At 41.3% G+C, this 15,791-nt stretch overlaps 1 protein-coding gene across 2 annotated transcripts in view; it reads right to left on the reverse strand.

Annotated features, from left to right (window-relative positions):
• NAV2 (neuron navigator 2) overlaps window positions 1-15,791 on the reverse strand; it is a 209,356-nt gene that overhangs the window by 104,343 nt on the left and 89,222 nt on the right. For both annotated transcript variants that reach the window (XM_077784374.1, XM_077784373.1), the window contains one exon: window positions 1,556-2,660. In XM_077784374.1, the coding sequence (XP_077640500.1) occupies window positions 1,556-2,660 (1,105 nt within the window). The remainder of the gene's footprint in view (window positions 1-1,555; window positions 2,661-15,791) is intronic.

Below are 15,791 nucleotides of genomic sequence, written 5' to 3' on the forward strand. Positions count from 1 at the left end.
TACTGCAATGTATTAACAAGTGCATTTTGCAGACTGAAATAATTTCTGGATAGTCAATATAATAATGTGTTATGTTTGCCTTGCAAACCAAAATGATCTGATTTTTCTCTTTCCTTTTAAAGATAACCTGACTACAGTGTTTGTCCTTTTTTCCTCCAGTGCTGAAAAGTAAGCACTGTTTTTCAATTTTCCAGCTGCCAACAGGTAGTTTCATTCCTGGTTTTTGTAAAAGGTCATATAAATACTGTGTGGAGTTTATCAGTATGTTTAGCTTACAGAAGATGTATGGACTGCATCTGCCTTTACATGTTTGATGAAGATATCTGAGCTCAGACTAAAGATGAATACTAGCAATGAGGGGACACTGTGGTGATAAACTTAACAACCCATCTCCAAAAATTCCTGCTTCCCAAGTCCCCTGGCATTTAATTTCATACACACAAGAAGAATTCTCAAAGAAGACAGAAGACTCAAGGGTTGCTCTTGCCATTCTGCATTTCTGCACAGGCCTTTGGCATCCCTCTCCTTCAGGTTCATACCACTGACATTCACTCTTACTCAAAAAATGTGACTGACCATTCTTTATGCTACATGGGCCAAGAGATCCAAGGCAAAAATGTGCACAAAAGAGTTGAAAAAACCATGGGACAGGGCAACAAAAATGACCAAAGATCATGAACAGAATCTCTACAAGTGAAAACAAAAGCCTAGTACAGACATATCTTAAGGAAGGGAAGGAGGTGAGAAAGGTCTTTCAGATCATAAGCAGAAAGAAGATAGAGACAGAGCAAACACTTGCATCCTCTTCCTATGAAAGAGCTAAGCAGTGTCATAAAACCCCCATGAGATGGCTGTCCAAACCAAAAATCCCATCCTCTGACTGAGAAACTTCTTGTGACCTAGTCATGTTGTATTCTTAAGAATCCCTGCTACTGATTTCCCTCTTGTTACTTCCCTACTATCCCCAGGATACTTCCCTATGTATCCTCTACTGCCACTGTCACACAGAAGGTGCTTCAAACAGAAAATGGACTAGACAGAGCTGAGCTGTGACTTCCTTTGGCTGCTCTTTTCCATATCTCGGGGTTAACACATACAACAGCACAGATTTCTTGTCTGGCCTTACTTAAATGAAAGTATTTTTAATTTTTTTTTTTTTTTGTTTAATTTCCAATTCCTGCTTATAGTGAGGCAGCTCCACCACTGGCACCCACAATGAAGACCCTGAGAGTGTTTTGGCGTTGTTACAACTTTCGAAGCTACAGTGCACAAAACAAACCTGACACATCTTGTACCCTTCAGAGGAGCAGCACCTGGTCAGGGAGGTGTTCAGATTGCCATCTGTCCTGCCAGTCGGGCTGCACACAACCATCATTCCCCCTCCTGTCCATCACAACTTCCCATACACCCTTCACCATGAGTTCTTCTGAAGAGGCAAGAGGCTTCTCCATAACCTAGCATGCTTCAAACGCCCTGGAAGTGTCTGGAATGACCCTCCCGGGTCATTCCAGACACTTCCAGGGCGTTTGAAGCATGCGTACCTCCTGGCACGTACCTGTACATGAAGGGCGCGACGGTGGCGGTGTTGGGGTGGCTGTGCTGCTGCTGGGGGTGCGGCAGCTGCACACTGGCGGTGCCGCTGCCCGTGCTGTGCGCGGCCGCCGCGGGCCCGCTCACGGCCTGGCTGCTGCCGCTGCCGGGCAGACCCCCGGCACCCTTGCCCTCGGAAGCCAGGCTGGAGGAGGAGCTGGAATTTCGGCTGTCCAGCTGGGACTTCTGGTGCGAGAGCCCCGAGCTGCCTTTCCCGCCTCGGCTCCTCTCGCCTTCCTTCGCAGCAACAGGGGCGCTCGAGGATTTCCCTGCGGTGTTTTTCATTCCTGGTTTTGGAATTCCGCTGTGCGAAGGGGCAGAGGCCTCCTTCTTGGCACTGTTCAGCTTCCCTCCTTTGGGGATAAAGCTTGCGATCTTGGAGGACTTTTTTGGCATCTCTGTTGCTGTTGTTGGTGCTGTCTGTTCTTCTTTAGGTTCCGCCTTCAGCTCTAGCTTCTCGGTGATGGATGTTCTCTTTGTAATGTCTTTGCTTTTATCCTTTTCTTTCTCTTTTTGTTTCTCTTTCTCCTTCTCATTACCCTTTGGAGAACTTTTCTTATTAGTCAGGGCGCGGCTGAAAGTCCTTTGTGCGATTCCCTTGAGCGCAATTTTGGGGCTGCTGGACATCGATCCCGGGTTGTTCACATTCTGGTTGGAGGCATCGATTTCTTCGCTCTCCTCAAAGCTGAGAAGCACCTCCAGCTTTTCACAGCTGTTGTCCCGAGAGCCCGGACACTCCAGCGTTGTCCCCGACACTGCTGCTTTGGAACCCCCTTTGCTGTTGAAGAGTTTTAGTTTTTCCAGCATGGATTTTTGGCCGTTGGGAGCCGTTTTGGCGATTTCCGAGGGCGGCTTTGGAGGCTCCGCCGCCGGCTGCTTCACGGACAGCATGGAAGACGTCGCTGTGTGCTTGGCGCTGAGGGACTTGCTGCGCCAAGGTTTAATAGCAGAGCTGGGCTGAGGGATGGCTGAGGAGTTATTGCAAGGAACAGCACTGCCACAGCTTTGAACTGAGGATGAGCCATTTTCATTCATTCCTGTGGGCTGGGAGGCCGTGCTGTCTGCAGGCTCTGGGAAAAAAAAACACAGAAAACAGCCCAATAAAACAACAGAGTAGTACCTGGCATTGCAGTTACTATGAGATTCTTTCTGTAATGAAACATCAAGAATTTCACACTGGTAAGATTAAAAAGACACATCAGTATTTGCAATATCAGTGAAACTCAGAGAAAATAAAAGCCAGCTTTCTTTTCCTACCCAGCAGAGCAGCAATGAGCTCCTACTGTATAATTTACATTTACTTGCTGTTTCAAGAAAAAGAAGGAAGAAAAATAATCTCTTCCAATTCAAACCAAAATGTGTTCTGCAATGTGCTCTCCCTTATTAAGTCCACAATACTTTTTCATTAGCAAAAACACAGCACTATTTTGTAACTAAGGGTTCCCTCTGCTTTTGGCAAAATACTTGCTGTCCAAGTTCGATTCTTAGAAAAACCTCAAACATAAAAAAAATGCAGGAGTAAGGAAAAAAGTAAAACTAAGGTCCTTTCAGTTATTGGGGGCGGGGGTGGTAATGTCTTCACAATGCAAAGGTAGAAGAAAACTCCATGTACAAAAATAAAGCCAATTGTACCCTTTTGTAAAGAAGCTAAATTAAGTACTACCACACATCCTAATACAGCTGTAAGAGAAACCTGTGGCAGTAACTGTACAGCCCTCCCCCACAGAGAAAACAAATCTATTATTTAGTTAGTTCCTCCTAATGTTATTTGTTCTTATTAAGAAACTAGTTCCGAGCCTGAAGAGAGCTTGAAAAATCACACTCACCTACCAGCGGCCACTTCTCCTCTGAATCAGTTCGTCTTTGCAGATTTTCCCTTTTGGAGATGTTACTCTCTCAATTATCACAAATATGTTTTCTGTTAAACTGCTCATGTTTCCAATTAAATTTTGTCATCTCTGTCTGTTCGCCTGCCCAGCAGCCTGCTGGGGATTAACGGCTCTTACCTATATTTCCCTGCCCTCTAGCACGAAAGTAAACTGTGTACAGAGCTGCATTTTTTTAATTCAAAAATCAACAGCAGTGGAGAGCGTGCGTTCTCGGCAGCAGGAGCAGCCCTGTGAATCCAGCCCTGTAAATCACGAGCTGCTGCAGCCACACAGGGACTGTTTTACTTCACTTTCAGTTGCTCAGTGAAGATACAGCTCTGTTAATCTCCCTTCTCTGATCCAAACCAGATCTACTGAATATTTAAGCCACATACATCTTCCTGATTTAGCACAGAATCGAGTTTCTAAGAGTATTTAGAGACTGCTTAATAATAAACTCAGCCATTTCATATGGTTATGGACAAAGTGGAATAGCAAGAACTAATGATACTTATAAAACTATTACTGAAGTCAGAAGGTTTCCAGGACCCTTAACCAGTAACTATTATACTGGCTGGTTTTGCTAGTCCTTTTCCTATGGCCAAGTACCCACATGGAGCTGGAAGGAATCAGGAGCTGGATTACAGACACAGACAGGAATCATGCTGCTTTTAAACTCATGCCAGCCTGCTGACTTCCAGGGTATTGCTCCTGTTTAACACAGAGGGAAAATCAAGGCACCGAATACCCCAAACAGTGATACCATCTGGCCTCTTGCTGCTCTGCTCAAGCCTGCCCAGTGTGTTAAGGAGGACCAAAAAGATAATGGCACAGGAATCAGAGAATCATTAAGGTTGGAAAAGACAACCAAGATTGAGTCCAATCATTAACAACAGAAGACAAGACTACCACTTAACCCCATCACCTACACCTTTCTTTAAGCTTGTCCAGGGATTCCACCACTGTGGGAGGAGTCCCAGTGGCCCCTAGTGTGAGCAGCAGTGACCTGACACAGTGCCCTGACACAGAGAGAGAGGAAGGAAGGTGACAACCTCTTCACAAGCTGCCAGCAAAGTTCCTCACTCTGCTTTCAGAAGCTGCACCACTGCTCCTTCCTTCGTGCCTCTTACCGTGCACTGCTGCTTTGTTTTTGTTTTCATTTCCTGAAGTCCTCCTGCTCATCACAGTCCACTTCCCATCCCCACACCACACCAGGCTCCTTCTGCATGCTCAGAACAAGCAAGCCTTTGTCTCAGCCCGCTTTCCACAGAAGATGTTCAGCAATGAAGTGAAAGCTTCACAACAATCCCAGTTGTGTATGTTATACAGTTAATCTGTATAGATTATTTTTTAAAACAATGATAGCCCATCACAATATTGAGATATTGCTATGGGAACTGGAGATTGACAGTACTTTCAACACTAAGTTCCTAAACCACGTATCTTCCAGCTTCATCATGCTAAACAAATCTCAGCACAAAGAACAGCCATGCCCAGAAATCATCATAGCTGTCTGGGATTCATGAACATGCCTTGGATGGATTTACAACCACATCCCGTGAGGGACCCAATGTACTGATCAATATGGGCAGGGAAGCCTTCACTTGCTCAGAAAAAGAGGACTGGGGCAATAGAAGGGTGAGAAAAGAAAAATTACCAGTAAGGGTTGTATTCATAAAGTAGAACAGCTGGTTGTACTCCCTGTTAGTACAACACATGCAGGCACAAAAACTCAGCTCATGGCCTGAGCACACAGACAACTGCTGAGCAGATTTCTTAGGAAAGAAACCTGCCTTCTCAAACAGCTTCACAACAGTTTGAGAACAATACAGGAAACGTGTGTATGGGATGAACAAAGCCAGCCTGCATTCCCCAGCACTCAGAGCCTACACAAAGTCACTCACCTGAGACAAGAGGGACCTGAGAGCCAGGTCCATAACCTGGCTGAGAAGTCTGCCCCTGTCTCAGACACTGAGTTGGCTGTTAGGTCCCTGCACAGCAGCAGAGGCCACCACATCAAAACAGGGCTCTAAGCAGCTCCACAGCTTTCTTCTGGAAGTGAATGGAAGGGACCTCAACTACATCCTAACAGCACAGAATAATGCTCCAGTTCACAGACCTCTGGGAAAAGATGCTTGGCTTGGATCAAGTGAAATGGTTTGTTTTCCAAATCCCAAAGCATTGCTCAACATTTATTTCCCAGCAAAATCCGTAACTTTTCAATTTCTCCTTTTTTTTTTTTTTTTTTAATGTTTTCAGGAAATTTATTTATTTATTTATTTATGTTTGGTCACTGACTAAAATATGTTTTTCCCAGTTTATTTGTTTATAAACACAATGCTCTCTTTGTCCCAGTGCACCCACATACACCCTCCTGTCTGGAAGCGAATTTTGCTTCCGTTGCCAGTGGCGTAGGAGGAGCACAGTGCAGCTCCATTTACAGACATGTCAGAGAAACCAGCATTAAGACAATACTATGACTGTAACATCACAAAAAATAGAATATATTGCAACAGCAATATAATTTTCAGAGTGTCTACTTAACATTTTCCACAAAGTGAGTTCTGTGAATACTGGATGCTATGCACCTGAAATGAATAAAAAATATTCACAAAGTCTACAGTTAAGCAGCAACAGTTTGGGAAAGGAAAGAAGGTACTTTCTTACACAGCTGCGGTGGATTTTGATTTGTACTTGGGTCAAATACAGTGAAAGTGGAAATTGAACATCATCAAGTGATTTATTACATTGCACCATGCACAGTTACTGCAAGAAATTAAAGGTTCCCCCTAAAACACATTAAAAACTGCTCCAGCTTAAGAAAACTTCAGTTTTTTCAGACTCTCTGTTTCTTCCTTATGAACAAGTGCTGGCTCTTGTACTCCTCTGGCCAAGTTTGGTAAGCAAAAGGAGTTCTGCTGCCAGAATGCAGCTTCAAATGCTGGGCTTCCTAATGAAGCAGCAACATCAATTCGTGGAGAACACATCAGCATGCAAAGGGGAAAGTTTTATTCAGCATAGCATAGACCCTTCTTTCATGAAAAGGGGAGCAGGTTTCATGCATTCAGTTAATAAGCTTATTATTTCCCATGTGTTCCTTTGTGAGGGAGGTATTTTCTTTCTTCAGCAACCTGCATTAACTAAAACTGACTATAAAAGAAATGTTTTCAAACCCAAGCTACAGTCTACAATAAATAATGATCACTTTCCTCTTTTCAAAGTCAAATCTTGGCCTGAAATCTATTTTGTTCCTAGTGTTCCTGTTAAAAAAGATGTTGGTGGTCCAGTTCCAATGCCAATACACACTGTAGCATGGGTAAATCTGATTTCAGCTGCTCCTGCAAAGACTGAACCGCATCTGCAAACCCACCCATGTGTGAAGAAGAAAAAAAATAATCTGAAGGCTTATGATTTAATTCTTCCACAGAAGTCTTTGAGAGCTTATGTTATAATAAGGTCAGGAGAAAATATATACAATTTCCCATCATTTGTCATGTTCACTCTAAGTAAGTGGACTTTGATTTCCTAGAACTGAAAACTTTCAAAATCCATCATTATAATCATGAAAGGCAACACACAGACAAAGGATGTTCTCATAGTTACCCTCCTTAGGAGGGTCAAAAATATAACAGCATTTTTACCCATTTTTGAATGAACAAACTTTTATTTTTTTATTTCACAACTATGGGAAAAGTTCTTATGAAGAGAAATATATTTTAGTCCATCTTATAGATTAGATAACAGATGTGAAAGCAAATCCACAACCAGATTCTAATTTAGGAAATAAAAGCAGCTCTGCTCTATGACATTACAGTGTCAGAGCTGCAGAAACCACTGCAACAGTTTCATCATTGCCCACCTAGAAGAATAAATAGTGAATATCTTGACCCTCCACATCCACCCACCAGAAGACTCTCCTTTAAAGCACTATACATAAAGTCTTACAGAGAAGAACTTTTTAGCTGAGCTGTTCTCTTCTCCAATGATCATTTATCAAACCCTGTAAGTATGGAAATGTCTGCATTCCTGCTAGGAGCCAACTATAAAAATCCCAATCTTTCCATAACCCAAACCACAAGCAGGTAGAGCAGAACATTCCCAACAAGAGCAACCTGGCACTCAGTCCCTCCTCAAAATAAGCACAACTCTTGTGGCCCATAGAAATTTCCATTTCAATTGCCTTTGTACCTCTGGGAGAAGTGCAGCTGGGATGAAGACACTGGCTGAGATACCACCTGGGCGTGGGCATGGCCTCCACCAACAGGATGGCTGAAGCTTTCTGCTCTCTCTTCTATTCTGGACCACAAAAAACCCTACAGAATTTATTCTTTTAAAGCAGAGATTGCCAGATAGGGAAATTCTGTATAAGCTGAGAAAAGCCCAAATAGAGAACATTTTTGCTTTGCTGAGGATAAAACCTTAGAATCATAGCTGGAAGAGACCTGAAAGATCATCTCCCTGCCATGGGAACACCTTCCACTAGACCAGGTTGCTCAGGACCCCTTCTAACTGAGCAGAATTGTTTCCTTCAACTTCCACCCACTGGTTTTCCCTTTAAGGGCAATTAAATTCACTGTAACACAACACAAAAATTACCTTTACTCCATGACATTTTTCTTCCCTTCCATTATATCTACTTCTTCAGTCCCAGCGCTGTACACTGTGTTACTCCAGCAGCAGTTCCACGCATTCACAGAAACATGTTCCAGCTCTGAAAGCCTCACCAAAGCCTGGGGATCCGTCAGAAACTCAACTTCCACCTTCCTGTCAAGCTGCCTCCATCCACAAAGAGCTCCAGCACATGGAACAAGGGTTCTGCTGTTGGCTAGCTCACTTAGCCAAGACTCAGCATTTTTGCTGAGGTGAGGGAAAATAAAACTGGAGCACAGGCAGCCTCTTTTCTCATTGTCTCACCATAACCAACTAAGACATTTGAATTCCTAGTTGTTTTTGTTTAGCTACTGTAAAATACAAAATGCTGTTGACATGAATGCCTAAGAAAGGTTGGAGGGACTTCTGTTGATCATATATCAGTCAGATGATCATAAAAATAATGAAACCAAGTTTACTGTGCCATTCAAAACAAGTTGCACTCTCCATTTTATACTAGACAAATACCATTATTGTTCATTCTTCTCCATTTCCTCCTGCCTATTTGTACAATTTAATCCCCCAAGACTTCTCATAACAGACTTATTCAAAAGCATTAATGAATTCCAGGCAGGAAGCAGTTATGGAGTCTTTCATTAGACTTTACACTTAGCTGGAGTGGACAACATGTATAGTTAGCAGCCTTGCCTCTGACATCTCTCCTGCAGGTTGTATGAAACTGTGGCAAGCACATTTCTCTCCCTCTCAGGATTTTCATAGAGGTGCACAAAGAGACAGAAAGAGAAAACAATTTCTATTCCTGCTCCTTGTTTTTCAACCATGTGGAATGTGTTTGGAGAGTTGTTTACCTGGAGTGAGTGCTTGATTGGATTCTGGTGAGGATTGTGTGAGCTTGATGGCCAATCCAACCCACCTGGGACTGGACTCTCAGACAGGGTCACGAGTTGTGTTAGTCAGAGAAAGTAGTATGTAGTTTTAGTATCCTCCTTTTATATAGTATATTAATGTATTATAGCATAGTTATAATAAAGAAATCATTCAGCCTTCTGAATTGAGTCAGACATCAGCATTTCTTCCCACTGGGTTTGCCTGCATTACAATATGAAATAGGCACTATGAAAATCAGCTGTCTGAGAATTGCAGCCAGGAAATATTGCCCATTTGTATCAAAACCAAATGACAGACACATAGTACAATTTATGGTGGGGTCTTCTTCCTTTCTGTCCTCTGCTGCCAGTGACAGATTCTTCAGGAATATTTGGTTCTGGAAGAGGAACAGGCAAAAGGCTCAGCAGAGCAGCCATAAATGGAAGGGCCCAGGGAGGCTGAAAGTACTCCTACCCAAGGAGAAGGGGTTCCAACAGATGTGGTAGAAACATGGTGGCACTTGGGGGAGTCTAGGATGTAGCACCACTACTCCTTGCTTTCCCATGGTTTAATAGTGAACCTTTGTTTCCATGGCTGTTTTTCTAGCACACTGCACCCAGCAATAAATTTATGAGAAATTGTAAATATTTATTTTAAAAGGAAACATGTAGCACTGCAAAGGCCATGAAATGCTGGACCAGCTCTTCAGCTGGTATAAATTAATGTGGTTCCACCACCTCCAATGCAGCTATGCAGATGTACACTGGGCAAGAAGCTGCTTCTCAAGGTTAAATTTTACTTCAAAGCTCAGGATTTTTATCATCATGAGCTCTACTGTTAAGAACACATCACTGGCTAATATATTTAGGGTATTTTTTTCCCTGAAACTTTGTTTAAATATATTTTTGCCTCATTTTATGTATTTCTAAAGCTTATACCAACTATGTTCAAAGTCCTGTGGTCTAGTAAAGCTCCACTTCAGCCATGATTAAGCTATCAGCCAGGCTTTGTCTAGGTAGAAGAGGACATATTTTAAAATGCCAGATTCAGCCAGCTGAACAGTTGTAAAATTAAGCACAAATATGATTCACTGCATACTCATATCTTGTCCTATAAACATGCCATGCTGTTTGCTGTTTCCTGTCTTTAAGCTGTTTGATGGGCACACACCCAACATAAATATGTCACCAAGGATTTACTAAGTAAGATGAGCCAATCTTTCAAAAGCATGTTTGATTAGAAAAGTGAAAGGGTTCCAACAATACCCCAGGATACACATATATCTCAGCTGGCCAAAGATTAGTATTTTGTTTGACACTAATGACTTTTATAAGGGTCACCTTCTGACACAAGGCAGGAGCCTTATGTCTGGGGAATTTCTCAGCATTAATACATTTGGTAAATTGGAGAAATAAACTTGAGTCAGTAAGATTTCATTCACTGAGGTTGAACTGAAGAGGCGCATGCTGAGAAAGAAGGAACTGAATGCCTAAATTTCAAAGGTCAAACCATCAGCTGTGCAACTTCACTGCAGCAAAAGGAGTCCCAGCAGAATGCAGCTGTGCACTTCATAATGTGTCACTAAGGGAATACAAATGTCACTCAGAAATGCTTTTGGGGTATCACATATGGAATCAGAGGTTTGGAGACTCATAGGATAGAAGACAAAGAACTTAACTACTCTATGCTGTTCAGCAGTAAAATAGGCATCAGGTGGAGTGTTCTTTGTCCAGCTCCAGCACCCACCTAAAAGAGACTAACAGACTGGAAAGGGGCCAGTAGAGAACATCAAGACATAAAAGAGATTTATCACATTAAAGAGATTTATCACAAGGAACCTATAAGAAAAAGGGTGGAGTAGTAAAGATTGCTTAGTCTAGAAGAGAAAAGGCTGAAGGAGACATTTTTAGCCTTCAAATACATGAAGACTCATATAAACAGGACAGAGATCAAGGAAGAGCAAAAATATGCCTTATTTTTAGCCACACAGAATAGTTTTATATGTATGCTTTTAATAGCTACTTTTAAGACCAAATAGATACTGGAAGGTATACAGTTCAGGAGATGGTCATGTCCCTGTCATGAGACATTTCAGAACAGACTTGTGAGCACCTGTCAGCTGGCTGAATCTGGCATTTTAAAATATGTCCTCTTCTACCTAGACAAAGCCTGGCTGATGGCTTAATCATGGCTGAAGTGGAGATTTACCAGACCTCAGGCCTTGGAACATAGTTGGTATAAGCTTTAGAAATACATAAAACAACATAGAATTTTTTTCTACATAGATACAGTTGATTTTCCTTCAGAGCTGGAGCACAGACTCCCCATGTTCTTTACAGATGCAATTCTACAAATATATAGTGTAAGCTGCAAACTTGTGAAAATTTCAAGCACAGTTCTTTAAACAGAGTTAAAGCCAGGAGCCACATCTGTACTTCTAAGTTATGACTGAACAAAAGAAAGTACCAGGTTCCTCAGCACATCATTCAGATTTCCTCACAGTCCTTCCTTCCTCCCTGTGTTTTTGGTTTTCTTCTTTCACCATCCAATTCATGATTACTGTGCTATATTAGAGGCAAAATAAATCACCCTGGGCATTTGGTAAATACCTTCAATGTATATTGTATTTATAAAACTGGATAGGGTTACTCCAGCATCTGCTTTTAGTAATGCACACAGCAGAACAACAGAAATCACCCATTACTCTGGTACTGGATTTAATGAGACAAATTCTGTAAATTTATTTTACATCTGTCAGACTTATAGGGAAAACCCTTGGCCAATAAAACCAAAGCATCTCTTGAATGTCAGCACAGAGGAGCACAGAGGCAGCACCCTAAACACTCAGCAGAAAATTATGTTTGCTTCATGTCTGACCTAAATGAATTACAGGAACATTTTTACAGGGTGGGATCACTGAAATTTAAGTAATTATCGTATTTTCACACTGTTGAGACAATCACATTTATTTCCCAGTGAAAATCTGAAAGTGTGGGCAAACTGGTTTTATATTTTATGGACTTATGCCTCTTTAAAATATAAAATCTTTTCTCCTTTTGCAATCCTTGCAATCTTAGTGAATTTTGCAGTGTTACCAAGTCATCATTTCAGAAGCAAATTTAAGATTCATTCAACATTAGATTCATTTCTTAAGAAATTATTGAATCCATTTCTAAAGAAAGATAAACCTAAAAATAATGCTACCCCCAAGATGGATATAGAACAGGAGTGAAAGCAACTGATTCAAAAAGTCAAAGGGAATTTTTTCTAAGCCTATAAGAACATAATTTCCAGTCATGAAGAAAGACATAGCTATTCCAAATTTTAAATAAATAAATAAATAAATAAAATTCAACTTACTGCTATCTGTTGGCACAAGCCAACTGTTTCATTCTGCAAAATCACTTCCCATCTTTCTGACATCCATATACTATTCATTTATAAGCACAGGGATCTTTCAGGAACTTTACCTAGTTTTGCTAGTCTCAAGTGAATTGTTGAGTGAATTGTTTCCAAAACTTTCCTCACTCCACCTGCCCCCCAGCCTTCCCAGCAGCCTGGCAGAGCTGGGCCCAGCACCAATCCCCTGGCACAGCTGAAATCAGGTCCAGTGATGAGCTGGTAGGTGCTACCAAAAGGGTCAATGCCTTTTCAGGAGCAACTTTAGTGCAAGAGAGTCCTCTGCTGGAAATCCTCAGCCTACAGAGGACATAGGTTGAGACACCAGGCTTAACATTTCACATTTATAACCTGTCTGTGTGCCACTGCATCCTGCAGTGACTCACTCAGCAGGGAGCACAAACTTTGGAAAACTAACTTTGGGGTTTTGTATGGACTCTCCCTTCTACAAGACACCAAGCACCTGAACACTTCAGCACGAGCCAGTCTTTGATTAGTAAAAGAGGTAATTCAAAATATTAGAATTATTGCAACAACATTTATGTAATAACAGACTCACAGGGTAGTGGCTGGGTTGGAAGGGACCTGAAAGATCATCCAGACCCACCTCCTGCCATGGGCAGGGATACCTTCCCCTATCCCATTTTACTGCAGGCCCCCTTTAGCTTGGCACTTCCAGGGATGGGGCAGCCACAGGAAAACCCGTGCCAGTGGCTCACCACCCTCCAGTAAAAAAATTCTTCCTAATATCTAATCTAAACCTTCCCTCTGTGGGTTCCAAGTCATTCCCCCACCTCCTGTCACAAGCTGCCCCTGTCACACAGCCTGTTGTAAAAAGAGGCTGTTCAGCCATCCCAGTGACCTGCTGCCAGCACTAGGTCAGCTGGCTCCGTGCCACGGGAACTGCATCCAACATCCCAGCTCCCTGCTGCAGCCATCCTGATAACCATCCCTGCACCTGAAGCCATAAAAAGCCTTCCCTTTCCCATTCAGGCTGAATGCTTCTAGAAATGGGCAGAAAAAACATTTAAATGCCCTAAGACAAACTCTATCGTGCTTTTTAAGTCTCAGAGCCCTTTTTTCATCACTTTTACTGGGTTTTGTAGTTCTTATACTATAACTGGGCACAAAGGCAAAAGCCAGGGTTTTGTCTCTCTTTATAATTATTAATTTATTTGGAGTGGAAAAACTGCAGGAGATTAAACAGAACGTTTCCAGCAAGGAAGTTTGTGCAATGCCACTTGATTATCCTTTACTCGGTACAGGAGCCAAAACCAATCATTCAGAACATCTAATACTTCATCTCATTTTACATAAAGTTATACAAGAAGACTTGTCCTCCATTTTAATGTGCTTGAATGAAAGATTTTTCATTCAGGTAAACTTTGCAGATCATCTATGTTGATTGTAAAGACAAAAGGGCTCAGTAACTTTTCAGCCAAAACTGGAATCTCTGTCTGAACACCAGCTCTAGGTAAATATTAAATTTTGACTCATTATGTCTGATTTAATATCTTCCAATGGCTAAACACCCCCATTCTTAAAATTCCTATCCAATTTGTGGTCTTAATTGGGCTAATATCAAATTCCTGAGAAATGGATACCCACTCACTATCTGTTGAGATAAGAAAGAATTGTTATTACTACGAATGTCACTGCAGGTGTCTTGTAGGTAAAAAGGGAACCTTTTTTTTAAACCTTTTTTTAACCTTTCTTTTAGACAAAGAGCATAAATTAACCCTTTAAGTACCAAACAGCAGAAGAGATTTTCCAAAGCTCTATTTATGCAAAGCTTTTTCTAGTTTATCAGCATCCCTCTTTTTCAAAGCCCATTTAAATACTACTGAGTATTTTAGCCTTCAAGAAATTGCCCACAAGAACTCTGAGCTTTGATCTCCTTATGCACATTTCTTGCCTTGCTCCACATGAAGATGAGAGTTTTTCCCCTCAGTTGCTAAAGTAGCCTTTTTAAATTGAATCTGAGTGTTTGACATAATCCAAATCTGCCATTTTAAATTACTTTAAGTAATACAAGGTTAGCAATTACCTAACAATGCTCAGTATCACACAGAACCAAATCGTGGGATGGTATTGTCACAGCTTCCCATATCCTACATCTTGTCATGCATTTTTATATCAATACAGGATTGAATAATAAACATTTTTTTATCATCAGGAGTAGAAATCCCAATGCTTCATTTCCAGATTTGGGATTTTCCACTCTTTCACAAGAGGGCATTTAGAGAAATAAATTCGTATTTCCTAATTCAGTTGACATGAAGACACTGATTTAACTCTGAAGAGCCTTTCCTGCTAAAGATCTGCCATGGCCCCTTGAACTGTGCCTTTGAACTTGGTGCCCTGCCCCCTTGAACCTGATAAATATAACCTGCCTACACACATTTTTAGCACACATGTGGCATGTGTAACCATACACCAGTTTGCTCACTGGAGTGGGGGTGACATTTCCTTGCTAACATTTCACGGATGGCAGTCAGTCCTATTTTGATGACACCAAGTTAAAAAGTCAAGAGGAAAGAAATTCCTTAACTGCCCTTCAATTGCCTTAGTAACTCTTCCTATTTCAGTAGTTTACATTAAGAAAAAATTTAAAAGGAATAATATTTATAGGCATCAAAATGTGATGACAGCCTAGGTGACAAGAACCTCTGGAGATATTCCTTCCAAACTTCACCTGCTTGCAGGAGATGGGGATAGCCTGGGTAACCTGAGATGAGGTTATCCAGGGCCCTGGCAATGCAAGTCCTAAATACTTCCAAGCAAGTGAAACCCGACTCCTTCTCTGGACAAACTTCTCCAACGTTTCATTCTTCTCACAGGGAAGAATTTTATTTCTATTTCCAGACTTTGTGATTTCCCCTAAAGGAATGTGTGCTCCTTGAACTGTCATCACACACATAGTGACTACCCTTTACATATTAAAAGAGTTATTAAATACACAGTGTTCCACATTAAAAAGGTTTACCCAAAACACGAAAAAAAAAAAAAAAAAAAAACCCAAAACCAAAATATAAATAAAATAAAATATGCGGGAGAGGAAGACACACTCTTCTTATCTCCTGCCCCTATGGACACTGCTATTAAAACAGTTATTTATTTCACCTCACTGTCTGAATCTGTAGGCATGTATTCTTGGGTTTTTTCCTTTTTCCTCATACTATCTAAGAGAAACTTGACATCAACCTACCTTTTTCTGAGTAATAAACATTTCCTTTGATCTCAAGCAGAAATGGGCAAAGTCTGGTAACACCTTTTTTTTTTTTCCCTACTGATATTTTACTTAACATTCAATGCACAGGAAAAGTGTATTTTTTCCCAGAGATATCTACTGCCCTCTGTAGGATTATTTTACATAAAATATTAGGAACAAAGTAGAAGAAAACATTAAAAAAAAACCCACATAAGCCTGTCACAGTACTGTATCACATCATCAAC

Source organism: Lonchura striata, chromosome 6 (genome assembly GCF_046129695.1).
Source record: "Lonchura striata isolate bLonStr1 chromosome 6, bLonStr1.mat, whole genome shotgun sequence".
Lineage (NCBI taxonomy): Eukaryota > Metazoa > Chordata > Aves > Passeriformes > Estrildidae > Lonchura > Lonchura striata.